The sequence below is a fragment of the Urocampus carinirostris genome, chromosome 14 (assembly GCF_059441175.1).
Source record: "Urocampus carinirostris isolate Australia breed hairy pipefish chromosome 14, RoL_Ucar_1.0, whole genome shotgun sequence".
Classification (NCBI taxonomy): Eukaryota; Metazoa; Chordata; class Actinopteri; order Syngnathiformes; family Syngnathidae; genus Urocampus; species Urocampus carinirostris.
The window spans coordinates 39179365-39205621 of record NC_142362.1 but is presented as its reverse complement, the minus strand read 5'-3'; the positions used below and the strand labels follow the sequence as shown (position 1 = coordinate 39205621).

Here is a 26257-nt window from a genome sequence, read left to right as displayed (position 1 = left end):
TTTATTCGGGTTAAGAGAAGGAACTTCATTGTATGGCTTCGTGTTTCAGCCGGACATATTTTGAAAACGTGCGGAACACTGAGGCCCCACCGCGGTCGTATGAACAGTACATTATTAAACAAGGTTTACAAAGTTTTTATCCCATGCTATTTTAATGGACTTTATTTGACAACATTCAGGCCTAAAACTGGTGAGAAACGATATTATTTTGTGTTTTTGTATCATTAATACTGTTGGACCAAAATTTACATTTTTTTTTGCTTAGCTTGATGAGATCTATTACTTAAATTAAGGATATACCGATATCGTATTTTTTAAGGGCTGATACCCATACCGAAAATTATCTTTGAGTGGAAGCTGATAACTTACAGTTGGACATTTATTTGCTGCAAAAGCTTAAACATTAACGTGAGAATTAAAACAAATGCAAGATAACAAAGAATATTTGTTATAAATTAAAATTAAACGAATAGCTCTCTAACATTTACTGTGAATATATGATAATTTCAACCTCAACTAACATGACAAGTCTATCATTCATCCATCCATGATCTGCACCGCTTTATCCCCAGTAGGGTCACGGAGCCCATCCCAGCTGACTTTGGGGCAGTGGGCAGGGGACACCCTGAACCGGTTGCCAGCCAGTCGCAGGGCACACAGGGACAGACAATTCGCTCGCTCATTCACACTTTGGACCAGCCAATTAACCTAACATGCATGTTTTTGGAATGTGGGTGGAAACCGGAGTGAAACCCACGCAAGCACGGGGAGAACATACAAACTCCACACAGGCGGTTCGATCTCATGACCTCAGAACTGTGCCGCACACGCTCTAACCACGCGCCGCCGTGCTGCCCACTACTCTTTCACTTAAACCAAAAACAAACAGTGCAGGAAATAAAATTGAGCATAGCAACAACTCGTATAAAGGTACGTAACAACTTAGATAGCTCCCTGGAACTTTTTACTGTAAATTAGAATTTACTTATTTACACTAAACACTTACAGTTCAGAAAATGAAATAAGGCTTAGTAGCAATTTGTATAAAGGTACATAAAAACTTAAATATTTCCCGTTTTGTTTATTTACAGTAAATTAATATAAGTGCCAATACAACCAACATGACTTAAATAAACTTCAAACAAAAAGTGCATTGGTATTTGAGCAGAACTCTTGTTGGAAAAGTGTGGGTACTCCTGGTTTAGAGCCAGATTGACAAACTGATGTTATGATAACAGCTATTCACTCAGCCTTCCACTTTAGTGTGGTTTTTATTCTCTCTCCAAATCACACGCCTGATTGACAAACTAATGTTGTGATACGAACAAGTATATCAGGTTCCGCCTAATCGTGCTTCCCTAAAAACAGTTTTAATTATATCTCTTAATCACACACGCTTTTCTTCCACTGACTAAATTCACATGCATGTCGGTACTCAGCAGTTAGCAAAATTACCACTGTTCACTCTGCTCTAAAGTTATTGTTCCTGCTTCAGTGGCTTCGCACCTGGTCACTTATCCAATCAGATGGCGCGGGGAAGGTAGCGTCCGAGACAAGCCAGAAGAGAGGAAGAAAGAGGCTCTGGTAAATCTGAGCCTAAATAACTCGGATTTATATCGGCCGTCGAACAAATGAAAATGTCAATAACGATGGCCATCAAATTCTTAAATATTAATCAACTCCTAATTTAAATCTGAAGTTTAATTAAGAAGCAGTGAAATATATTTTAGTGCAAATATCACAACATTATAACTACAATGATATTTTGTTTGTTTGTTTGTTTGTACATGATTCAATTGTTTGTTTGTTTGTACATGATTCAAATTGAATCTTTTCTTCCGGCGCCGTCACGAATGGCAGCCACTCCAGCAGCTCCCGTGTTATTTTCGATTGTTCTCGATTGTTCTCAGCTCAGGGATGCTGCTGGAAATGTGAATTTCCCTTCGGGGATGAACAAAGTATCTATCTATCTATCTATCTATCTATCTATGATTTCTTTCTTTCCTGATGCCAATGACCTGTTAAGCAATAATGGTTTATTGGAAACCTCTACCATGGTTTCGACGTGGGACTCAGTGTACATTCCTTCAGAAGCACATTCACAAGTTGGCGTCCCTGCAAGAGGCCCGAGTTGAATTGCCAAACAAATTCAAAGGCTTGCTTTACCCTTTTACAGATATAGAGGCATACCTCGACAGGTAGTTTTTTTTAAACTGTCAATCTGAACCTTCAAATATTATAGAGACACTTGTGTTGATTTTGATTTATTTTTTTTTAGCTCTGTGGATAGAACACCGTTCCAGCTTTTTCATCCCAGTGTTGACGACGTTCTAAAAGCAGAGAAGCTTTTCTGTCCTTCACCATCTCATAAGATTGATTATTACAGTTCGGCAGAGAGGATGGACCACGTACCTACACTGAAACAACCAGAGGTCTGCTGCATCCTAATTAATCCTGGGCGTTAGGACAAATTTTTTTAGCACGATATAAAAGAAAAAATATCAGTTGATATTAATTATCATGTTAGGACAAAGGTACATGGTGACAAACTATACTACACTGAATTTAAAAAATATGAGGATTTAACAAAAGGAGGTAATCAAAAGACAACATTGCACACAACCTGAAGTAGACCTGCAATCCCCAATATTAAACATTAAAGCTTAGATAAACAAATTTTATTTTACACTCAGCTAAGTTAAAGCTTTTATGTGCAATAAGTTTTAAATAGTCTTTAAGGGACAGAAGAAAATGAATGGCACGCTGGTGAAAAATGCTGTCATAAGTGTTTTTTGCTGTTTGGGCTTAACACTCAATGGCCCTTGGCGCGCTAGCACTCGTTTGGGCTTAGATTGTTTTTAATTCTGTATATTCTAGTAGGTTATACTGTTTTAAATGATGGAATATATTTGTCGTCTTAGTGGCCACACGTTGTTGGCAAAGTTTGCAATAGATGCTGCCGCTCTGTTTTTTATCGGGCTCTATATTTTCAAAATGCCTCCAAAAAACTGAAGAAGGGCCTCTCCTGTCTTCAACTCAGTCAGTGGGTATGCTGGTGTTCTCTTTTGTGTCATTTTTGCTAATTTTGACCGTGTTGTAGTTGTTTCCATTAACTATGTGTGAGATGCGTTTGATTTCTGTGGCATTCAAAGTTGTGCATTGTGTGCAATTGTTTTCAATTGTGATAAGTGATATACACCCAAGATCAATATTAATGCAACAACTTATAAAAAGTAAATAACTTTGAAATGATACCATCTTCACAGTTAAACAGTTAATTGACATTATATTGTGTTATTATCATGGTACTACATTTTTTTTATTTTTTTTTTAGAAAATGAATGAACGCATTTAGCCAAAAAAATAAATGAATCAGAAAACGCACTGATCAAAATTAGAGAAGACGCTGAAAAAATAGCGGACAACAATCGCTTTAGCATGGGACAAAAATCTGGAGGTTACAACAGTTAGCAATTACTAAGAAGTGTACAGGTCTTTGCTGTGAAAAATTTCAGCTCATCTGCGGCAATAGGATAGCACTAGTATCTCACACTGCTTTGGTGTGACTTTGGTCCGTTCTTCTTCCAGCCTCCTACAGTTTGGTGATTGTAGTCCATTTCCTGACCATAACGAGTAAGGAACTATGTGCTGTTTAAGAAGGTTCTTATACACATTTGCATCTACTCTGCCATGTAACTGTACAAGAGGACCAACTCCTGCTGCAGAAAACATGCCCCAAACCATGACACTTCCTCTTCCACCTTTTACTGACTTTTTAAAAATTTTTTACACACTTTGGGTTTAGTGTTTTTCCAATGATTCCCCGAACAAAATGCTTCCCATCAGACTCAGATAGTGAACTCTGGACTAGTTCTCCTTTGTGTCGACACAACATGCTCCTCAGCAAAGCTCAGTCCAGCGATTTGATTATTTTGCTAATTAGAGGTTTGGTCACTGCAGTGTGGGCCTTCAGTCCAAATGCTCTTAAACGGTGAGACATCTTTACCATGTTCAGCACTGAACAGGCAAGCAATTACAACTGCAGTGTGATCAGTGCATTTTTTGGCAGGGGGTGGGGGGTTGGCGTTTGTCGCTGGAGCCCATCCCAGCCATCTGCGAGCAATGAGCAGGGGACACCCTGAACTCGTTGCCAGCAAGTTGTTCTCTAACTTTGATCTCCGGTGTATTCTGACCGATCAATCATACGCAATATGCCACTTTTTTGTTTCTTGATCAACCTTAGCCCTTATTTCCATGTGCCTTATGGTCCAATGTGCTCTATATATGAAAAAAATATCAACAAAGATTATTCATTATTTATAACGGATCAACAGAGAATTTACCGTTATACTGGCATTTTTCTACGTTTGTACATCCACAGGTGTGTTTCATTGGCCGGAGTAATGTTGGAAAGTCATCTTTAATCAAATGTTTGTTTTCCCTGTGTCCAAATGTGGCTGTCAGAGTCTCAAAAACTCCTGTGAGTATTTATAACATATTTTATGTACATGTACATAGTATTTTATTTATTGTTTTTATTTTATTTCCACCTGTTATGTTTTACACCAGGTATAAATAATTCATCTCAGGTTTTTGATGTTTTTAAAATAAATCTAGAAAAATAGTAACAAATCTAGATAATCTAGATCATAATTGTCAAAAGTCAAAAGGGCGGTTGGCCTTATCTAAAGTTTGACTAAAAGTCAACGGCCAGACCGATCGATTATTTGAAAAAGGAAACAAGCTGCTATTAATTAATACTATTGTTGTGCTATGAAAGCAATGCTAGACATTATTAAAGCTAACAGCTAACCAATAAAGCTAAATATGTGCTTAATCCAGGCTGAAAAAGGCCAAAAATTAAAGTACGATAATACTTAAATATAAACAAAACCCTTTTTTCAGTGCATTACTTTCTTTTTATCATTGTTTTAATTAGGCACTAGATGCCAATACTAGTTGTTAAATGGTAGTTGCTAACACCAATACAGCTAGTGACTGCGTCTGTGAAGTTAGTTGCTTAAGCAAAGCTAGTTTTTAATGTAGTGCTAGTCGCACCTAAGGCAATGACAACAATACAGACACGAAAACTAAGAGCTAACCACTCAAGCAAAATATTTTCCCTCTATCTAAAATAATTAGATTTGCATTGTATCTCTTGCACTCAATGTTTTGCCTGCAAATCATTTAACAATTAAATAACACTTTGTCCATGAAAAGTATAGTATCGTGAAAACAAATACGCAAGGATTCTTGCTGTATGATACAACAATGTATCATGATCATCTCCTGATTTGTAAAAAACCTTCTTACGGGCCGCATATGGCTTTGACTTTGACATTTGTGATCCACATTAAAAGTATCTCAAACCTAAATCTTTGTAACTACTAACTCAGGTACATTACATAAAGCTACCGTGGCTTGCGAAACTATTTGGCCCCTTTGAACTTTGTGAAATTTTTCCACATTTCAGACTTCAAACATCAATAAATAAAACTATTTTCTTGTGAAGCATCAACAATAAGTGGGACACAATCATGAAGTCAAGTCATTTTTTATTTGTATAGCCCTTAATCACAAAGAGTCTCAAAAGGCTGCACAGGTTATTGCAAACCACAGACTATTATTACAGACTATTATTACACCACCCCCTGGTCTAAAACCTACATGAGGGCAGGGAAAAACTCAAAAACCTCAACATAAGGAAAATGGAAGAAATCTTGAGAAGGGACCGCACATGTGGTAATCCCTCCTTCCAGGATGACCAGGCTGCAATGGATGTTGTAATAACAAATAATACACCGATATTGTCAACATAAAATATAGGTTATTCATATGCTATGAAGTGGAACATACTTTATTGGATATTTTAAACTTTTTTGTTTGAGTGAAAGTTTAGGGGACGGCTCGATCTTGATAGATTTGCAGTGGTCTGATATTCCTTCCATTTCAATATTATTGCTTGCAGAGTGATCCCTGGGTTTTTTAAACCTTGGGAAATCTTTTTGTATCCAAATCCAGCTTTAAATTTCTCCCCAACAGTCTCTCAGACCTGCCTGGTGTGTTCTTCGTTCTTCATTATGCTCTCTGCGCTTTAAACAGACCTCTGAGACTATCACAGTGCAAGTGCATTTATAGAGAGACTTTATTACACACAGGTGGATTCCATTTATCATTGTTAGTCATTTAGATCAACATTGAATAATTCAGAGATCCTCACTGAACTTCTGGACATTTTGTTGCACTTTGAACACCCACTTTTTCGTTTTTTATTTGTTTAAAAAGTTTAAAATATCCAATAAAGTGTGTTCCACTTCATGATTGTCTTCCACTTATTTGTTAATTCTTCACAAGAAATTACAGTTTTATATCTTTATGTTTGAAGTCTGAAATGTGGCAAATGGTCACAAAGTTCAAGAGGGGGCAAATAGTTTCGCAAGCCACTGTATTTATGTTTAAATGACAATGTGAATAAGTCAGGCGGTGATTTAGATGGCTTTTTACCCTTTTAGCTAGCTATCAGTCCCCATTTATTTTTTTTTACCGGTTTACATTTCTCGCTACCTTTTTAGCTATTTGGCAAGCCATCTAGCTAACACTTGACCTTTTGTGCTAGTTATCAAGCTACATTTCGGCATCCTTCTAGCTAGATTTGTTTTTAGCATTCTATGTGTGGCTATTTAGATGGCTTTTTTACTCTTTTAGCTAGCTATCTAGCTCCCTTTTAATTTTTTTTTACATGTTGACTTTTTAAGATAACTACCAAGCTACATTTCTAGGTGTTTAGCAAGCCATATAGTTAAGTTTCTATTAAAAAAAATCATGTAAAACTGGGTGCCCTGCTCTAATTAGTAACAAAAAGTTGCTCTCAGCTTGAAAAGGGTTAGATACTCCTGTGTTAATCAAGGTTTATTCATTTGTATGTTTGTCCAATATTCCATTGCAGGGTCACACAAAAAAGATGAACTTCTTTAAAGTGGGCAAAGCTTTCACCATTGTCGACATGCCAGGTTATGGACATAGAGCACCCAGAGATTTTGTGGATATGGTGGAACCATATCTGTACTCAAGGAAAAAGTGAGATATTTATTTAACCCATTGGAAATTTTCTTGAGAACGATTTGTCTTAGTAATACAGATGTTTCCCTACTTACGAATGATCGATCATAAGTTGAATTTGTAAGTTGTTTTAGTGCTATATTTTGTATGTTTATGGTTTATATACAGTAAGTATGTTTAAGGCTTGTAGAAGTAACTTGTATTTTTTTTACTAAAAAATGAATATTTCTTAAAATAATATGCTGTATAAAGATGAATAAAGTTAAGTGTAAATTACTTTTGGGAGATTAGCTTCAAGAGATCTTCCTCCATATTAGAGAGTGGCCGAAAAAAAGCGATCCAACCATTTTCTCAACCGCATCAAGCATTCTTATTCCACTTTCATTTCAAAAGAAATGGCTCACCCCTTCTTTAGACGTGACACCAACCATGTTGAATGGATGCACGAGATCCATCCATCCATTATCTTCACCGCTTATCCTCAGTAGGGTCGCGGGGGTGCTGGAGCCCATCCCAGCTCTCTTCGTGCAGTGGGCAGGGGACAACCTGAACCGGTTGCCAGCCAGCCGCAAGGCACACATTGACAGACAAAATGCACTAAATAATAAAAAATGTCCCTTTAAAGTGACTTATATTTTGTTAATTTTGCTTGTGAGTCACTCTATGTGCTAAAGGACCCTAATTTCTGTTTTGAGGTGTACATCACACATTTTTAGATCTTTTTTTTCTTTTACATCTTTACACACAGGGCATATCTAATTAAGAGTGGAAAAATAAGCCTTTTTTGGATCTTCTAGTTTTGTGTTGGGCAAACTACAGCCAGCGGGCCACATTTTGCCATTCAGAACATTCAATCCGGCCCGCCTAACAAAAAGTAAGAAAAAAAATTAAAACCGCACTTCTAATTAAAAACATTGGTGTGACTCTTGTCCCTGGTGTCCCTTTGCAGCCCCCATTCTCCATTAAAATAGATTTCTCATGAAACATTTCTAATAACTAAGTTTTTAATTGTGCATTTTATTTCATGCAAAAGAAAACACATTTTGAATATTGAGTTTTTTAATGCATATTAGAAAATTGAGCGCAAATTTAGGGGCATGATATATTATTTTTCTTTAAATCTGTGTTTTAAAATCTATTTGATTGAATGGTCTATTGATAGAAATACATAAAATGACTTATAACATGTACATATAAATGTATGCATGTATATTTATCATTAATACATAGAAAAATGGGATATATGTTTCCTCATATATTGCCAACGTATATTGTTGAGACTCTTTATCAATAAATACAAATAATGGAATCAATTGCCTTTAAGACAATTACTTTTTAACAAATGATGCCCAACTTAAAAAAATGACCTACCCCTTGTTCTTTTCTTTATTTATTTAACATTTGTTGGCAAATGAAATTTAGAATACGTGCCACATTTTTTCTGAAAAGCTTCTGTATCTTGGTGTTCCCCTAATTCATCAAAACGCTTTGCATCCTCTTTTTTGCAGTCTTGTCAGGACATTCTTATTAGTGGATGGCAGCGTTGGACTGCAAAAGACTGATCATATTGCACTTGAGATGTGTGAGGAGACCAGATGTCCATACGTGGTAAGATTTATATGTATTTTTTAGGGCTGTAACTAACGATTATTGTAATAATCAATGAATCGATAGATTATTTCTTCGAGTAATTGATGAATTTGAATTTTTTTAAACCCATTTTTTATTTCCTCTATTCAAATATTGACGTTCTGTGCAGCTAGAAAAATAGTGCACAAGAAAAACAAAATATTTTACTATATAAAATAAGAAATAAAGAAATCCAAGTGTTTGTCAAGCTGCCTAATAATAAACAATAATGCATACAAATGCATGCTATACACCTACAAATATCTAAGATACTTTTTTATAAGGTGCAAAAGAAATTAGAGGCAACATCGGAGGAGAATGCAGGAAAAGTGGCTTGCGAAACTATTTGGCCCCCTTGACCTTTGATCTTTTGCCACATTTCAGACTTCAAACGACAACATATAAAACTGTAATTTCTTGTGACGCATCAACAATAAGTGGGACAACATCATGAAGTGGAACACACTTTATTGGATATTTTAAACATTTTCAACAAAAAAAAAAAAACATTGCAGTGGCAATTGGCATTGGCCAGAAGCGCTGCCTATCCCATGCTAAGAACATTATCAGGGACCCCTCTAACCCCCATCATGGACTGTTCACTCTGCTAGCCTCTGTGAAGAGGTACTGCAGTGTGCGGTGCAGGACCACCAGGTTCCGCAATAGTCTTGTCCCCCTGGCCATTAGACTGTTAAATGGTCAATCTAACATATAGTAAATCTAAATCTAAACTGCTGCTAATCTGTACATCTGTGGGTTTATTTTGACTTTTTGCACTACTGGCAGTTCTTATAGCTAGCCACTCCTTGCACATCTGCTCTCGGCACTATTGTACTTACAGTGTTATTGTTACAGGTTTATTGTTACTGTTTACCTGACTTGATAACCTGACTGCCCATTTTGCACATCTGGTTAGCTACTCCTCTTGCACTATCTGCACTACGGTAATATACTATACGGAGCCATAATTATTTAGTATATTATTAGTACTCACTACTCCAACTCAATACAACATTTATTTATATCTGTACATTCAAGGAAACTGTACATTCAAGGAAACTGTGGGGGTCAGATGTATCAACATTTCGTTCTGTATAGACGTGTACTAGAATGACAATAAAGTAGATCTGAATCTGAATCAGTTGCATTTATATAGAAACTTGATTACACACAGGTGGATTCCATTTATCATCGTTAATCATTAGATCAACATTGAATTATTCAGAGATCATCACTGAACTTCTGCACTGAAAGTAAAGGGGCTGAATAATTTAGCACACCCACTTTTTCTTTTTTTAGTTGTTAAAAAAGTTTAAAATATCCAATAAAGTGTGTTGCACTTCATGATTACGTCCCACTTATTGTTGATGCTTCTCAAGAAATTACAGTTTTATATCTTAATGTTTGAAGTCTGAAATGTGGCAAAAGGTCACAAAGTTCAAGGGGGCCAAATAGTTTCGTAAGCCAGTGTACTTAATAGGATTTTGCACATTGTACGGCACTTCAAGTTGCATTTCGGTGTCTCAAATGAACGATTTGGATCAAGGTCAGTGTATCTCAACTTGTGGGTCGGGACCCAAAAGTATTTGCCTTGGCAAAGAAAAGAAAATGATAACCAAATGTTATTTAAACCCCTTACTTGGTGATAATTCCTTGCAAATGTAAATTGAGGCCTGAATTTCACACCACAGAAAAAGACAGATACAGTTTGTTTACACGTGTTAAGCATGGCCAAATTTTGGGGCGGCAGTAGCTCAGGAGGTAGAGCGATCGTTTTAGGATTAGGGGATCCCAGTTCGAATCCCGGCTTGTCCGTGTTACATGCCGAAGTGTCCTTGGGTAAGACACTGAAACCCCAAAACCCCCAATAAGAAGGTAACAGCCTTACATGGCTGCACAGATCACGGCCGCTATTGGGAAATGTGAAGCACAATTTAAAGCGCTTTGGGAAGTCATTGACTTGAAAAGCGCTATATAAATGCAGATCATTTCAATGCAGATACAGTGGTGAATATATGAGCTATGGATTTTATTATCTCATAAACAAGTTGGTGGAATGGAGGACGAGGTATTGCAGAGAGTGAATTAAGGAAGCAAGGTTTTGGGTGCTTTGAGGAAAGTGACGAGTAACAAGAGTATGAGTATGGATGTTAAAAGGGGACTGTATGAGAGTCTGATTGTGCCGACTGTTGTATGGTGCAGAGACTTGGAGCCTGAATGCAGTTTTGAGAAGGAAATTAAATGTTTCTGAGATGAAGTTTTTGAGGAGTATGTTAGCAGTGACAAGATTGGATAGATTGAGAAATGACATTGTGAGAGACAGAACTGGAGTAGTAGTGGAACTGAGCAAGCGTGTGGATGAGAGAGTTCTCGGTTGGTTTGGACACATGGAGAGGATGGATGAGGAGCAAATGTTGAAGAGCAGAAGTAAATGGAAGGAGACCAAGAGGAAGGCCGCGACTGACGTGGATGGATAGTGCTATGAGTGCTCTGCAGGAAAGAGGTCTAAATATAATGGAAGCTAGAGCTCTTGTTGGTGATAGGAATGAGTGGAGAGGTGTTGTGAAAGGATAGTGGGATCTTTAGACGCGTTCTAAGGGATGAGCAGGGCACCCTTATGATGTGGCAGGGGTAAACCAGTGAAAGCTGTCGGGCCCTGCTGTTGAACAGAAGAGTGTGTTGTGACCTGAGTGACATGGTCGCTTTCTTGTGTCCTGTTTCATCTGGATGGACGAAAGCATGACCAACATGGATGCCGACGTGCTTAACTTGTTTGGGTGTTTGGGCATTTGGGTTGGTCATGGTCCATACAATTTTGTGTTTTTTGCTACTTTTTCCCTTTTTTTATTTTCTTTGTTTTTGTATGTGTTTGTCCTTCTGTCGGCCACCCCTCTCGATAACATGATTGGCCGTTAGTGACGATAATGTAAACAGTTCATAATAGTCAAATTGAAGAACAACGGTGCTCAGTAATAGTCAAAGAACTGGCATCACATGCAATCTCCTTTGCTGGTATCCATTATTAAAAACAGAAAAACATATCCTTACATTTTATCCGCTGTCATTCTTTATTTTATATTTTCAAGCAAATGCACATGGATTTTTTTGATGGTGAAAAACTTATGTGCCCCTCAAAAGCTCAGTTGCATTAACATGTTTTCATTTTCTTCTAAGCACAGAATTAATCGTAATTTGGTCACCTGAGCTATTTTAATTCCCCAAATCGCTCAAAGGCGTGACTATATAATAAATCACCCTCACTCTTTTTTCACTTAAGTTAAATATTAATGCTCAAATTCTATGAGATAATTTAAGCGTTTTAATGGCTTTGACAAATGTGCTTTGAAGATAGCTTGGCAAGTAATAATAATAATAATAATAATAATACATTTTATTTAAAAGCGCCTTTCAGGCCACCCAAGGACACTGTACAGACAATAAAAAAGTACAATTTTTAAAAAGTTGTAAGCAAAGTAATAAATAAAAACAAGACATAAAATCATCAAAACATAGGAAATGGAGAAGCTATGTGTTGTAGGCAGTCTAGAACAGGTGTGTTTTTAGACGGGACTTAAAAGTGGAGAGAGGTGTGCAGTTTTGGAGGTCCAGAGGTAGATTGTTCCAAAGCTTTGTAGCAGCTTGACTGAAGGCTCTGGCTCCCATGGTGCTCAGGTGGGCAGGGGGCACTGACAGTCGGAGGGAGGACGAGGATCTAAGGGAGCGAGGTGGAACGTGCACCTGGAGAAGGTCGGGCAGGTAAGGAGGGGCCAGGTTGTGAATGGCCATATATGTATATAGGATCAGTTTGGAGCTGATGCGATGTTGAACAGGAAGCCAGTGTAGCTGTTGGAGAACGGGGGTGATGTGCTGCTGGGAAGATGTATTTGTGATGATGCGAGCAGAGGCGTTTTGAACCAGCTGAATTTTATGGAGGGACTTTTGAGGAAGGCCGAAGAGGAGCGTATTGCAGTAGTCAAGGCGGGATGTGACAAGATTGTGGACGAGAATAGCAGTGGTGTGGGGGGTGAGGGAAGGGCGGAGTCTGGTAATATTGCGGAGGTGGAAATAAGCAGTGCGGGTGATGGTGTTTATATGTGAGTGGAAGGTAAGCATGCTGTCCAGGATGACACCCAGACTCTTGACCTGGCGGGAGGTGGACACTAAGGAGCTGTCGATATTGAAAGAGAAATTGTTTACTTTGGATAAAGTGGATTTGGTGCCAAGAAGGAGGAATTCTGTTTTATTGGCATTTAATTTAAGAAAGTTTGTTGTGAACCATGTTTTGAGTTCGGAAAGGCAAGAGGTGAGGGAGGGAGGTGGGAGTATGGAGTTTGGTTTGCATGAGAGGTAGAGTTGGGTGTCATCAGCAAAGCAGTGAAAGTGGATATTAAATTTGCGGAGGATATGACCAAGAGGCAAGAGGTAGATGATGAAGAGAAGAGGACTTAAGACAGATCCCTGGGGTACACCTGTGGTGACTAGGGAGGGCTTTGAGGTGAAGGATTTCAGCTGGGCAAACTGAGTGCGGCCAGTGAGGTAAGGAATGGAACCAACTGAGGGGAGTATGGGTGAGACCAATGGAGGAGAGTCTATTGAGGAGGATAGGGTGAGAGATTGTGTCGAAGGCGGCGCTCAAGTCTAGGAGGATGAGGATGGAGAAAAGTTTTTTTTTGTTTTGTTTCCTTTTTTCTTTTTTTTTGCTTTTTTTTTCATTTTACCAAATTTAAATTGGCTAGTTAGCCACATAGGAACAGACGTCATACATTTATAATTCAGGTCCCAAAATAATTTGTAATTGCAGATGGTGGTGACCAAGATTGATAAAAGGGGCCGAGGCCCACTCCTGACTAACGTACTGAAATGTAAGGATGTGATTGAAACACAGACCGCAAGCTGCTTTCCTCAGCCTTTTTTAGTAAGGTAAGTCAGCATTTATTTTCATTGATATATTTTTTTTATTGAGGCCATGTTCAATTGAACCAGAGGTGTCAAACTCATTTGAGCTTAGGGGCCACATTGTAGAAAAAATCTTACATGGGGCCGGACTAGTGGGTGAGAGAGAGAGAGAGAGAGAGAGAGAGAGAGAGAGAGAGAGAGAGAGAGAGAGAGAGAGAGAGAGAGAGAGAGAGAGAGAGAGAGAGAGAGAGAGAGAGAGAGAGAGAGAGAGAGTAGAACGATAATCACGTATAAAACGGGAATAAGATACTGATAAAAATAATGCTGCAGATCAACTTTAAACAAAATAATAACTTTATTTTGAATTCTTATTGTAAAAATAATCTAAAATTATGTTATATATAAAACTTCTGTAGAATATCCAGCTTTAACAAAAAGCTTTTTTCTCTTTTCAGTGAATTTATGTAAATAAAACAGTGGCCTCACAACAATACCAATTTGAAAAGAAAAACCGTCACTTAAATCTTTATTTTTCTTCCTCATCCCTGTTTTATTCCTCTTGCGTTTCTTCATCTTCCTTGTCTGCCCATCCATATTTTGCTGTAGAGCTGATTTTTCTCAGCAGTTTTTGGTTGCTAAACAAAGTATGAAAGAAAGTCTTTGCAAGACATGTCTTTGAAATTGTATTGCACAAAGAGAATATCTTCAATGACTCAGAAAGCCTGTTCCTCTCATTGGTCGACTGGCTCTGCGTCAATCAGAAAACCCTCTTAACATTGGCATTATGAGAAGGAAGAGCAAAGACAAACTGTGCAATCTTCAGGAGTTCTGAATAACATGCAATGCTCTTAGCCTTCTCAAAATATGTTGTCCTCTTCTGGTGCACCTGCAAGCCAGTGATCTCCTCATCACTGCTGCACCTTTCTGTGAATCTCCTCAGATTGGTGACCAGGTCAAAACATCACACATCATCAATTGGCACCCCCTTTTTCTCCTAGGTACTTGTTGCAGGCCTCCCCATCATTCCAATCTGGAGGTTCACTCAGATCCAGCCACATGAATGTTGAGTACTCTTCCATTGGAGTCATCCATTCCCCATATACTCCAGACATGCACTGAACAGGCCTTGCACTTCGGCACAGAACTTGTCACAGCTCTTGCCAAGTCCATCGCTGCACTTTTGTGCTAGAAGCCCATTAACTCTTAGAGACAAGAAGTTGCTAGTCCTGCATTCAAGAAGAATGGTGTGGATATTGTTCAGAATTTTCTTTCTTCCATAATGGAGTTATTCTCCTTTTCCATTTCTTGAATGTTGGTGTGGAACACAGACATGAGTGAGTGCATGTGCCAGAGGTAGATCTCCCCAAAGTCATTTTCAAAAAACTTGATCACTACGGGTGTCTTTTCCGGAGACAGAAAGAATGCCTTTAAAGCTATATCATCTGTATTATCCCCTCAATGCCTGGGAACAATGATAACCACCTTGTCTTGCTGTGAGAAAGCATATTTCTGTATAAAATGTCAACAAAGTGCACCTTCGGGTTCTCAGTGCGCACTGTGTAAATATTAAGGTGCTGGGAGGTTTTGAAAAAGACATTATCAAGGTCAACATCTTTTGTGTCTGTCCCATGATAAACACAATTATTCAGTATGTGTGCTGGGCAACCCACACCAATCAGAGTCTTTTTGTGCAGCATTCTCTTCAAACATGCAAACACATTCTTTTCCCCCTTCATCAAGCCAGACTTCTCCAAAATTTGTGTTGCAATTGTCACCAGTACGCAATACATTTTTCAGAAAATTTGTTTTTTGCCAATGTTTCAATAAGATAATGTGCAATGGTTTCTGCTGTCTCATTTGGTGTGTCTTTAACCTCAATTAATTTTGCTTGTACACCACCCTTCATCCAGTAAAAGTACTGGATTATAACAGGGAATAATTTCTTTGCTCCGTGGTTACTCCCATCTGTAGAAAAACCACACAGTACAGGATATATTTGAGGCCTTATTGAGCGACTTCAACTGAGTGGGGCGCTATAACAGCATTCACAATGGCTACGGTCTTAGTGCGAGCAATGCTGAACCTCTGGCTGTGATTGAGTCTGGAAATGCCGTTTTCAACAACGCATTGTGCAATCAAGGGACCTGTAACTGTTACGGTGTCATACCCTCCGCTGCGTTTACAGCATCCTGTTTTCCCGGGTCTTACAAGGAAGTCGGTCAGTTTAGCAGAAGAATTCTCACCACGCACAGCTTTTTTGTGTTTCACTGTGTCAGTGTGAGGTAACAGGTCTCCGGCACCTTTCTTAGACACCTAAACATATGTGATAGCTTCGCACAAGGTACACTACCATTTGTTTCGACCGGGACGGTATGTGGGGAATTTTTTTTGTAATTCATCTGTGAAGATGCACCTTCACTTAGGGATTCTCATTTTCTCTTTTACTGAGCACAACAGAACCAACCACTCACTAGGCAGGCTCAGTGCCGATTTTAGGGTCTCGTTGGGCCCCTAGCAGAAATTCATTAGGGGCCTCCCCACCACTGCCCGACCCCCAACACAACAGTATTTCACGAGGACAAACTCTGAGCCTTGGCAATTTCAATAAATAACCAACAAATTGGGTGGTCATCACAGGAGGAAGGTCTCGACTGTAATGGAGGCAGATGCTGAATTACTGTAAGCAGCTGGCAAAGAATGAACATCATTGCTTTTGGTTTCTTTAGGTTTTAATGTAAGAAACTTCAGTAATGATCCTAAAAGAAATGGTTAATGTTAAATTGGCTATATTAGCTTCATCCATTAAATGGGTTTAATATTTCCACATTTTGTAACAATTCTTGAAAAAGACAGCTCAATGTTTATTGTAGACTAAACTACTTATAAAGTTTACACAAATGATTTGACGTTACAAAAGCTGTACAGGTTGACGATTTCTGAATAGATGCCATGCTTTTAATGCAGTTCCAGCTGTAAAATAATAAAAACAGACCAGTGGCATCACTGTCACAGATTTGCTGATGACAGCTTTCACCTTTCCAAACAACTAATAAAGTGCCACGTTTAAAAACAATAATTACATTTTCAGGTTTGACTATACCTGTATTATTGGTTCTAAATGGCAATCGTGAAGCCACAACATTCTGAGTATTCTTGTGTTATCCTCAAAGGGCTTTTTTGATTAAAAGTACTATTGTATTGTAGACTACTTAATAATATAGCAATAGCTTTTGAAATAAAAAAAACAACAACATGAATGAAGTATGGTCATGCTACTGCTAGCATGAGTGAAACTAGACTACCACCATTTGCACTACATTATTCATTATCAACGGTTGGGGAAAAATACCATTGATCTCTGTTCATTATTATATTTCTACCACAATTTTGCTTTCTCTCCTCTTCTTTTTTCTTTCTTTTGTTCATTCCGGGAAGGATAGATTCTCTTCATAATGAAGGTTTCAAAACGCAATTTTCAATTCTTCACTCAACTTCTCCATCAACTGCAATGCAATATTTATTCTCTCTATTGTCACCTACTGGGGGCCCCAAGCAACTTCCTGGTTTGCCTGGTGAAAAATATTGCCTCTGGGCAGGCTCCCAGGTAATACGTCACAGGCAACCCAGTGCCGTCGTATTCAGTGCAAAGCGTTAGTCAATTTCATCACAAACAAATTGTTCTCGTGAAAAATCATTAAAACCGGACATTTTCATGAATTTGGAAAACCCCGCCGGATGACCCGGACGGGATGTAAAAAGTGGACATGTCCATTCAAAAGAGGACGTTTGGTTACCCTAGTCTAGTTGACATATCACCCTTTTTTGCTAGTTTTCAGGCTACATTTTGGGCTACTTTCTAGCTAGCCATCTAGCTTTCTTTAACTTTTTATCTGCCTAGTAACACTAGCTAGTTGGCTTATTACTGTTTCAGCTCCCTATCTAGCTCTTTTTAGTTTTTTTTAACCTAATTGTCTTTCTTAGCTAATTGTCCAGCTTTTTCTTAGCCATCTAGCAATTGATATTTATTTTAAAGGAACACACTTAATGCCTCCTCGTAGTAAAAAAACTTAATTCAATTTTAAAAAGTAACATGAATACAAGGTAAAAGTACATGAACTATCATACAAATGTTAATTTTGAGTCATTTATGTTTCTTTTACACAGTAGAATCCATACCTAAGGTCACCACCATGTTTGTTTTGGGTCTTGCTGATTGCTGTGGCCCTAGCTTACGTTTACATTGGACATCTAGTAGTCATACATTAGACACCAGGGCTTTAATAATTTTTCCATTTGATTTTGATGGGCTGAGTCGTTTGATTGGCTGACCTGTGTTTTCCCCTTCCCGCACCCTGCAGTTCCCTTCAATTTTCAGGAATCTACCTCTTGAGATGCTTCATTGGTCATGTAACAGGAAATATCCAACTAGAAGACACGTCTCAAAAATGATTTTAGACTAACTTTGTGTAAAAATAAGGCCCCAGTCTCTCTTGTCTGCAGACTGTTTTATAATAAACACATGTAGTTGAAGAAATACCTTGTGTGTAAAGTCTTTCTCACCATACTTTGCCTTTAAAAAAAACAATAAATGCATACCTGCTGGGTTTGTGCAGGTGCTTGAAATCTTTAAAAATGCATGAATTTTATTGTTGTGTTTTCATGGATTGAAAAGTGCTTAACTTTTATGTGTAACACAAAATGACTAATCTTATAATCAATGAATCGGTCGATTATTTTTTTTGATTAATTGATGAATCAGATTATTAAAAGACATGTTAATTTCCTTCTCTTTACACAAATATTGAAGTTTTGGACGGATAGAAAAATAGATAGATAGATAGATAGATAGATACTTTTTTCATCCCCGAAGGGAAATTCACATTTCCAGCAGCATCCCTGAGCTGAGAACAATCGAGAACAATCGAAAATAACACGGGAGCTGCTGGAGTGGCTGCCATTCGTGACGGCGCCGGAAGAAAAGATTCAATTTGAATCATGTACAAACAAACAAACAAAATATTCATGTTTCAATAAGTGGAGTGTTAATAAAATGGGGGGAAAATAATTTCTGATACTGATATAACCAGGTAAAACTAATTTTAAGTTACCTGTCCAAATGAATAGTGCACACAACAACAGAATATTTTATAATATAAAACAATAACATATCCAAGTGTTTGTCAAGATTTTTCACACAAACAAAAGTGCTCACAAATATATGGTATACATCTGCAATTATGTTAGACTCTCTTCCTACTACCTTATCCAAAGATCATATTATCTCTCTCATCTCTCATTAGCTGCACCGCTTATCTTCAGTAAGGTCGCAGGGGTGCTGGAGCCCATCCCAGCAATCATCAGGCATTGGGCAGGGGACACCCCGAACGGGTTGCCAGCCAATCGCAGAGCACACACGGACAGACAATTCGCTCGCTCATTCACACCTCGGGACAATTTGGGCCGGTCAATCCACCTGAAATGGATGTCTTTGGAATGTGGGAGGAAACCGGAGTGCCCGGAGGAAACCCTCGCAGGCACGGGGAGAACATACAAACTCCGCACTGGAAGTCCGGTAGCTGAATTGATCCCACACAGGAGGTTCCCAAGACCTTAGAACTGTGCCGCACACGCGCTAACCACTGCGCCGCCGTGCTGCCAGATCAAATTAATTTGGACTTATTATACATAACAAACAAGAAAGAGCAATACATTTCATTTTATGCGTGGACATTTTTTTATCCACAAAAATATATCAAAATGTAAATCAATTTTTTGTCCAATTTGTTTTTTTTTTGATTGAATCTTGGATAAAACATTCCTAATATAAAAATGGTATATAATACACTTAAGAATCGGCCCCTTGTGTATAATTAAACGTGTCATTATTTTTATTTTACTTTCTTCATATTGTTTACTTATTTTCTGATTGTTTTCCTCAGTTCCTCTGCAGCACTTTCTGTTCCCTTGAAAGTTTGTTTCATAATGAACAGTCAAATACTACAAATTTGAAACCTCAATGCCAGCTTTGTTTGTAATGATGTTCAAAAAAATAAAAAGAATTATAAAAATGTGTGAATTAGTGCTTTCTGCTTGACCATAGTGCTACTACAACCCTCAGTGACACAACAGAATTGTGTTCACTCTTATTTGGATTAAGTTAACGTTCTTAGTGGCTCATAAATCACATAATACGAAAAATCCAAGATCTAATTAGTTGCCAACCCTTTTAATGATAGCCTTTAAGCAATTTTATCGAGTAGTTTTTGCATCCCTACTTTAAATTGTTGCCATGTTTCTTAAAAAGTCTGTTTTAAATGACACTGCTGCCTTGTGGCTTTGCTTTGCCATTGCATTTCTTTTTCCCTCCTAGCATTAGTTTGTACGGAATTGTCTTATAAGCCTCATCGCTACTTACACTGATTTATATTTGTCCTCTCGATGTCGCTGTAATGTATATATTGCAACTCAAAATGAGTCCAAGGAAGACTACTAACTACAGGGACTGAAAGTGAGCAAAAAGCAAATGTTTTCTTCCAATTTTTACCCACAAAGAAAGAGAAGTAGAAGGTAAAATGTTTTTTTTTTCGAAAGGAATAAAACTCGGCAAGAAGAAATAAGAGAAAGAGGCAAAAAAGGAAAACGGGATAAAAAAGAAAAGTAGGGGGAATTAAGGCAACAAAAAGATAAATGGAGAAAAAGAAAGAGAATAAAGGAAATGAAGAGAACAAAGACAAAAATGTGAAAAATGGGATTTTCTTTTATTTATTTATTTATTTCTCTTTTTTGCTTTTTTTCTTGAGTTACACTTTTTGTCTTAATTATTTTCTTCCTTCTATTGTCCTATATTTATTTTATTTTTTTTTAATAGAAAACATGGCGGCGAACATGAATGCTGCGGCTCGTAGCTCTCCAGCTAATCTTCTATTTATTACCGTTCTCTTGTCTTTTTTTGCTTTCTTTTCTGGACACATGCGTGGCTAATAATACTTATAGTCGGGAGGAACTTATTCAATTGGGTGTGCGTCTAAATTTCGACTTTTCGGGCACTTTTTATACCACTTTAAATATCCCGAATGAGATACAAAAGGATTTGGGATCTCCGTGGGTCAGCCACCCCACTTAAGAATGAAATGAAATGAAATGAAATGATCTGCATTTATATAGCACTTTTCAAGTCAATGACTTCCCAAAGCGCTTTACAATGTGCTTCACATTTCCCAATAGCGGCCTTGCAGCCATGTAGGGCGCTAACCAGCTTATTGGGGGTATTAGGGGTTCAGTGTCTTACCCAAGGACACTTCGACATGTAACACGGACGGGCGGGGATTCGAACTAGGTTCCCTTGATCCCAAGACGAGCGCTCTACCGCCTGAGCCACTGCCGCCCCCAAGAAGCGAGAAGAAGAAGCGACGGAGACGGCGTAGGGAACGTAAACAGAAGCAGGGTTGTCGCGCGGGTAAGTGTGTGAAGCTAAAAGGAGCTACATCGGCGAAATGACAGAGAAGGACATGAAGATTTGCCGAATTCCACCATTATTTCTTCAGCAATCTTGCTGGTGTTATGCCGAAAAATGCATCCCTGCCGAGATTTGCTTCCCCTAGCTACTATAACCACTTTTACTTCGTTTTTGAGCAGGTAACATGTTTATTTTGCCTTTTCTATTCAAATCGCTCGTATTGAAACTGTTATGCACTCTACCATAAAGCTTATGCTTATGCATGCTGGTTTAAGATCAGGTAATTGTGTATTTTGTAACTGTAATCCTGCTCAGTCCTTTGAGACATTTTTGTGATTAAGGGCTATATAAATAAAATTGACTTGACTTGACTTGGCTTATTCCTGCATAATAAGCTTTACGATAGAGTGCATAACAGTTCTCAAAAGTGATTTATATACGGTGTGCATTACCGTTCGATTATGTTCACAACAAATACAGACGGAATGGTTTAAGTTGTATTACATTCCCAACAAATGCAAAACAAAGTGGTTTTGGTTATATGTTCGCCATTACATTCCCGTAAAGTGATATAAAAGTGAGATAAAACGAGGTAAAAGTGGTTGTAGTAGCGAGGGGATGCAAATCTCGGCAGGGTTGCATTTCTCGGCATAACACCCGTCAACCGACGCTTGAGAATCAACACGCCCAAACGGCGACATCTTGTGACGATCTCTACAAATACTTCAGCTAAGTTAAACAATTCAGCAATGCTAAAATTTGGTCTTTTAAATATTAGATCGCTTGCTCCTAAAGCTTAAGGTGTTGATAATATTATTCGTGATTACGAACTTAACTTGACTGGTCTATGTGAAACTTGGTTGAGACCGGATGAGTTTTTACCGTTAAATGAGGCTTCTCCTCAAGACTAAGTGAGCAGTCATGTAGCACGCTCTTTGAAAAAGGGTGGCGGTGTTACGCTAATTTCTGAAAAAAGACTCAAACTTTCTCCGGGTACCTCTAATAATTATAAGGCGTTCGAGGCTCTTGTTATGCGGTCCTCCCTATTGTCAATTTATGTAGTAACTATTTATCGCGCACCAGGACAATACTCAGTTTTCTTAGATGAATTCTCTGAACTGTTGTCTGACCTAGTAACCAATGCAGGCAAAATAATAATTATGGGGGACTTGAAGATTCATATGAACTCCCCACTCAGTTCACTTACTGTTGCGTTTCTGTTTCTAATTGATACAGTTGGTTTTAATCAACTGGTTGATTTGCCAACTAATAAAGGTGGAAACACGCTATACTTGGTTCTGACTCGAGGAGTTTAAATCTCTAACATGAGGGTGTTACTGTGTACTACCGTTATTTCTGATCATTATTTGAGGTGCTAGCTAAATACAGTATTAAAAAAGCTGAAGGATTTAGCGGATGCAATAGAAGCCCTGGCACAGTTTCTGAGCTGCGTCGTTTCCTTTATATAAAGGCTCTATCAACTCACTCATAAATGAGTTTAATGCTACCCTGGCTAGTGTCCTGGATTGAGTAATGCCAATACGGCTTAAATCACGAGCTAAAAGACACACGCCTTGGTTTACTGATGAAACTAGATCCCTTAAACAAGAATGCAGGAAATCTGAAAGAAAATGGCGCGCTACCAAGCTTGAGGTTTTCTGTCAAACCTGGTGTGACAGCTTGTTAAGGTATAAAGCAGCCCATGCCTCTGCAAAATCAGCCTACTTTTTGAAGGTGATTGCGTCACAAAAGTATAATCCCAAAATCCTTTTTGACACTGTAGCATCGCTAACAAGGCAACAGATTATCCCAGATAGTTCTACCCATTCAGCCTATGACTTTATGGTCTTCATTTCTTAATTTCTTAAGACAGTGTTAATACATCACATATTAAAGGGCTGAAATCTAAAGATGCACGACATGGTGGCTGTTTAGGGAATTTGTCCCGATTTAGTTATCTGTCACTCGATAACCTTAAACAGGTGGTGAATACGGCCAAACAGACGACTTGCCTGTTCGACCCGCTTCCAGTTCGCTTATTAAAGGTATTTTTGGGTGCCTTGGACCTTCAGTTCTAAATATTATAAACATATCACTCTCCTCAGGTGTAGTCCCAGCGGCTTTTAAGTCCGCTGTTATTAAACCTACACTGAAACGACCCAACCTTGATCCAGAAAGCTTATGTAATTATAGACCTGTGTCACACCTACCGTTTCATTCTAAAGTACTCGAAAAAGTAGTGGCAAAGCAGCTAAATGATTTTATATCTGAGAACAATCTTTTTGAATCAATGCAATCAGGATTCAGGGTTAACCACTCTACTGAGACAGCTCTGATTAAGGTAACCAATGATCTTCTACAGGCAATAGACTCTGGCGCTTCATCACTTGCTGTTGCTGGACCTTAGTACTGCTTTTGACACTGTTGGACCATGATATCTTACTTGAACGGTTGTAAAAATGGATTGGTCCTCTTATGGTTCAGATCCTACCTCTCAGATAGTACGCACTGTGTTAAATATGGCGAAATGTCATCTTTAGTGTTACCTGTGGTGTTCTGCTGGGTTCAGTACTTGGCCCCCTTCTTTTCAGCATGTACATGCTTCCATTAGGTGATATTATTCGCAAGTATAAATTCAGTTTCCATTGTTACGCAGTTGACACTCAACTATATCTTCCGTTGGAGGAATCTGCCACACTAAATTGTGGAAATTTGGAGGCTTGCCTAACTGAAATAAAAGAGTGGATGTCACTCAATTTCTTGCGTTTTAACTCTGAAAAGACCGAAATGTTAGTTATTGGCCCATCTAAATGCCGTGACTTATTCTCAAAAACTGCTGTGAACATTGACAAATGTCACAACACACAGAGTGACTCAGTTAAAAATTACATGTCATATTTGACCCTGATCTGTCCTTTCAAACACACGTGAAGAAAATTACTACAACCGCTTTCTTCCATCCTTGTAACATTGCCAAAATTCGTCCTATGCTGTCTCTGTTGGATGCGGAGATTATAACTCACGCATTTGTTACTTCCCGTCTTGACTACTGTATTGCACTACTCTCCGGTCTGCCGAAGTCCAGAATCTAGAGTCTTCAGCTGGTACAAAATGCTGCAGCGAGGCTTTTAACTAGGACAAGAAAGTCTGATCATATTACGCCGATTTTAGCTAACCTACATTGGCTCCCTGTTAGTTTCAGATGTGATTTCAAGGTTCTCTTGGTATTATACAAAATCATACTTGAACTTGCTCCCTCATATCTTTCAGATTTGATTTCCCCCTATGTTCCAGTCCGAAGCCTTCGTTCTGAAGGCGCCGGTCTACTGGTGATCCCAAGAGCCAAAAAGTGTTCCGCAGGTTTGAGAGCGTTCGCCATCCGGGCACCGGTGCTGGGGAATGTTCTTCCCCCTGAGATCCGATCTGCAACTTCAGTGGAAATGTTTAAATCTAAGCTTAAAACACACTTCTACTCTATAGCATATGAATAACCTATATTTTTTTGTTGACAATATCTCTGTATTATTTGTAATTGCAACATCCATTGCAGCCTGGTCATCCTGAAAGAGGAATTACCACATGTGCTGTCCCTTCTCAAGGTTTCTTCATTTTCCTCATGTTGAGTTTTTCCTTGCCCTCATGTTGGTTTCGGATCAGGGGATGGTGTAATAACAGTCTGTGCAATAACTTGTGCAGCCCTTTGTGACTCTTTGTGATTAAGGGCTATACAAATAAAAATTACTTGCCTTAATTGGTTTTTCCTTTTTGTCTTATTTCTTTTTCCCCCCTTTTTTCTTTTCTTTTTTTCTTTTCTAATTACTTTTCTTATTTTACTTCTTTTCTAAAGTAATATGGTGCGTTTTGTTAGTTTCAAATCTGCGTTCGTCCGTTGTGCTTTGAGCACTTGTTTGACATCTAGTGGGAAACAGATACACACTGTTCCTCTAACTTTTATATCAAGGCGCGGCCTCAAACTATCATGCTGGGGTGTCAAGTTTGAGACCCCTGATCTAAATAAATAAATAAATGACCACATAAAACATTTCCCAACATTTAAACACATTTTGTGACTTAATCACCAAGTGTAAATAAATGAACTGAGTCAACCCTTAGCGTGTTACAAGTTTGGGAAATAAAAATCAGCAGTTAGTGTGGTCATAACATTTTATAGAAAGTAGCGTTAAAGGGTTCAAGGTCACACCATGAAAATCTTTTCCACTGCTATTTGCAATCACTTCATAAAAATCCAGACAGTCATCTTGTTCCCTCCAAATTTATCTCCACTAGGAGTAGCGCATTATTCAATTCTTACCTAAAATCGGATCAGCTAAGAGACTCATTTAAGAGGTTCGGGATAAAGATATTTAAGATTGAAAGCTTCCTTAATAAGGAAAATGTCATAGAAGATAACCGATGGGGTAAATAAATATTAGAGAAGAGAATATAAACTACCTACATCATAGATATCATTACCCTCTCTTTACATTACTACTCAAAAGAATCCATGAATGCATATAGTATTTGCTTAATGAGTGAATCAGCGCACATGTGTAAAGGTCTTACATATAAGTGGTGTGCGTCATGGCTCCTTGAAATGGCTTAAAAGGCATTCAATTAATCATTCTAATCATCTAAATCAGGCCCTAATTAGCATTGAAATGTTTTAAATCAATTTTCTTCACTGTTTAATATATCTCATCAGCCAGACCGCTTATCCTCATTAGGGTCGCGGGGTGTTTAATATATATATATATATATATATATATATATATATATATATATATATACATATACATATATAGTGCACAAGAGTGCAAAAGAGAGATAAAAAAGACTGAGGGAGAGAGAGAGAGACAGAGAAACAATAGAAAATGTGTGTATTTGTTAACTTTATATATATATATATATATATACATATATATATATACATATACATATATATATACATATACATACTTATACTTTTCTTTTTTACTTCAGTTTTTACTTATTTTTCTTACTTTTGTATTATTTTCCCTTTCCCCCCTTTTTCCTTTTCCCCTTCCTTTCTAGTTAAGTTTCGTTCTCAAATTTGAGCATGTGAGAGTGAGAACAAGAAAGAACATAGGGAACAAAAGAGAGAGAGAGTAAGCAAGAAGAGAGTGCACAAGAGTGCAAAAGAGAGATAAAAAAGACTGAGGGAGAGAGAAAGAGACAGAGAAACAATAGAAAATGTGT

General features: G+C 38.1%; 2 protein-coding genes across 3 annotated transcripts in view; both read left to right on the top strand.

Moving 5' to 3' along the window:
• Positions 1-60: 60 nt before the first annotated feature.
• gtpbp8 (GTP binding protein 8) lies at positions 61-19562 on the top strand. Of its 2 annotated transcripts, none has more exons than XM_088353067.1 (8): positions 61-190; positions 2027-2198; positions 2279-2432; positions 4382-4480; positions 6947-7077; positions 8568-8667; positions 13490-13608; positions 14583-19562. In XM_088353067.1, exons 1-8 carry the CDS (start codon positions 100-102, stop codon positions 14701-14703), a joined length of 987 nt encoding a protein of 328 aa, XP_088209193.1. In that variant the 5' UTR covers positions 61-99; the 3' UTR covers positions 14704-19562. The 2 variants fall into 2 exon arrangements, with proteins under 2 accessions (XP_088209193.1, XP_088209194.1); XM_088353068.1 differs by having other exon boundaries at positions 17943-19554.
• The window catches only part of LOC148353402 (ileal sodium/bile acid cotransporter-like), a 37553-nt gene continuing 24795 nt past the window's right edge, over positions 13500-26257 (top strand). The window contains exon 1 of the mRNA XM_088353069.1: positions 13500-13608. The gene's annotated coding sequence lies outside the window, so the exon portion shown is untranslated. The remainder of the gene's footprint in view (positions 13609-26257) is intronic.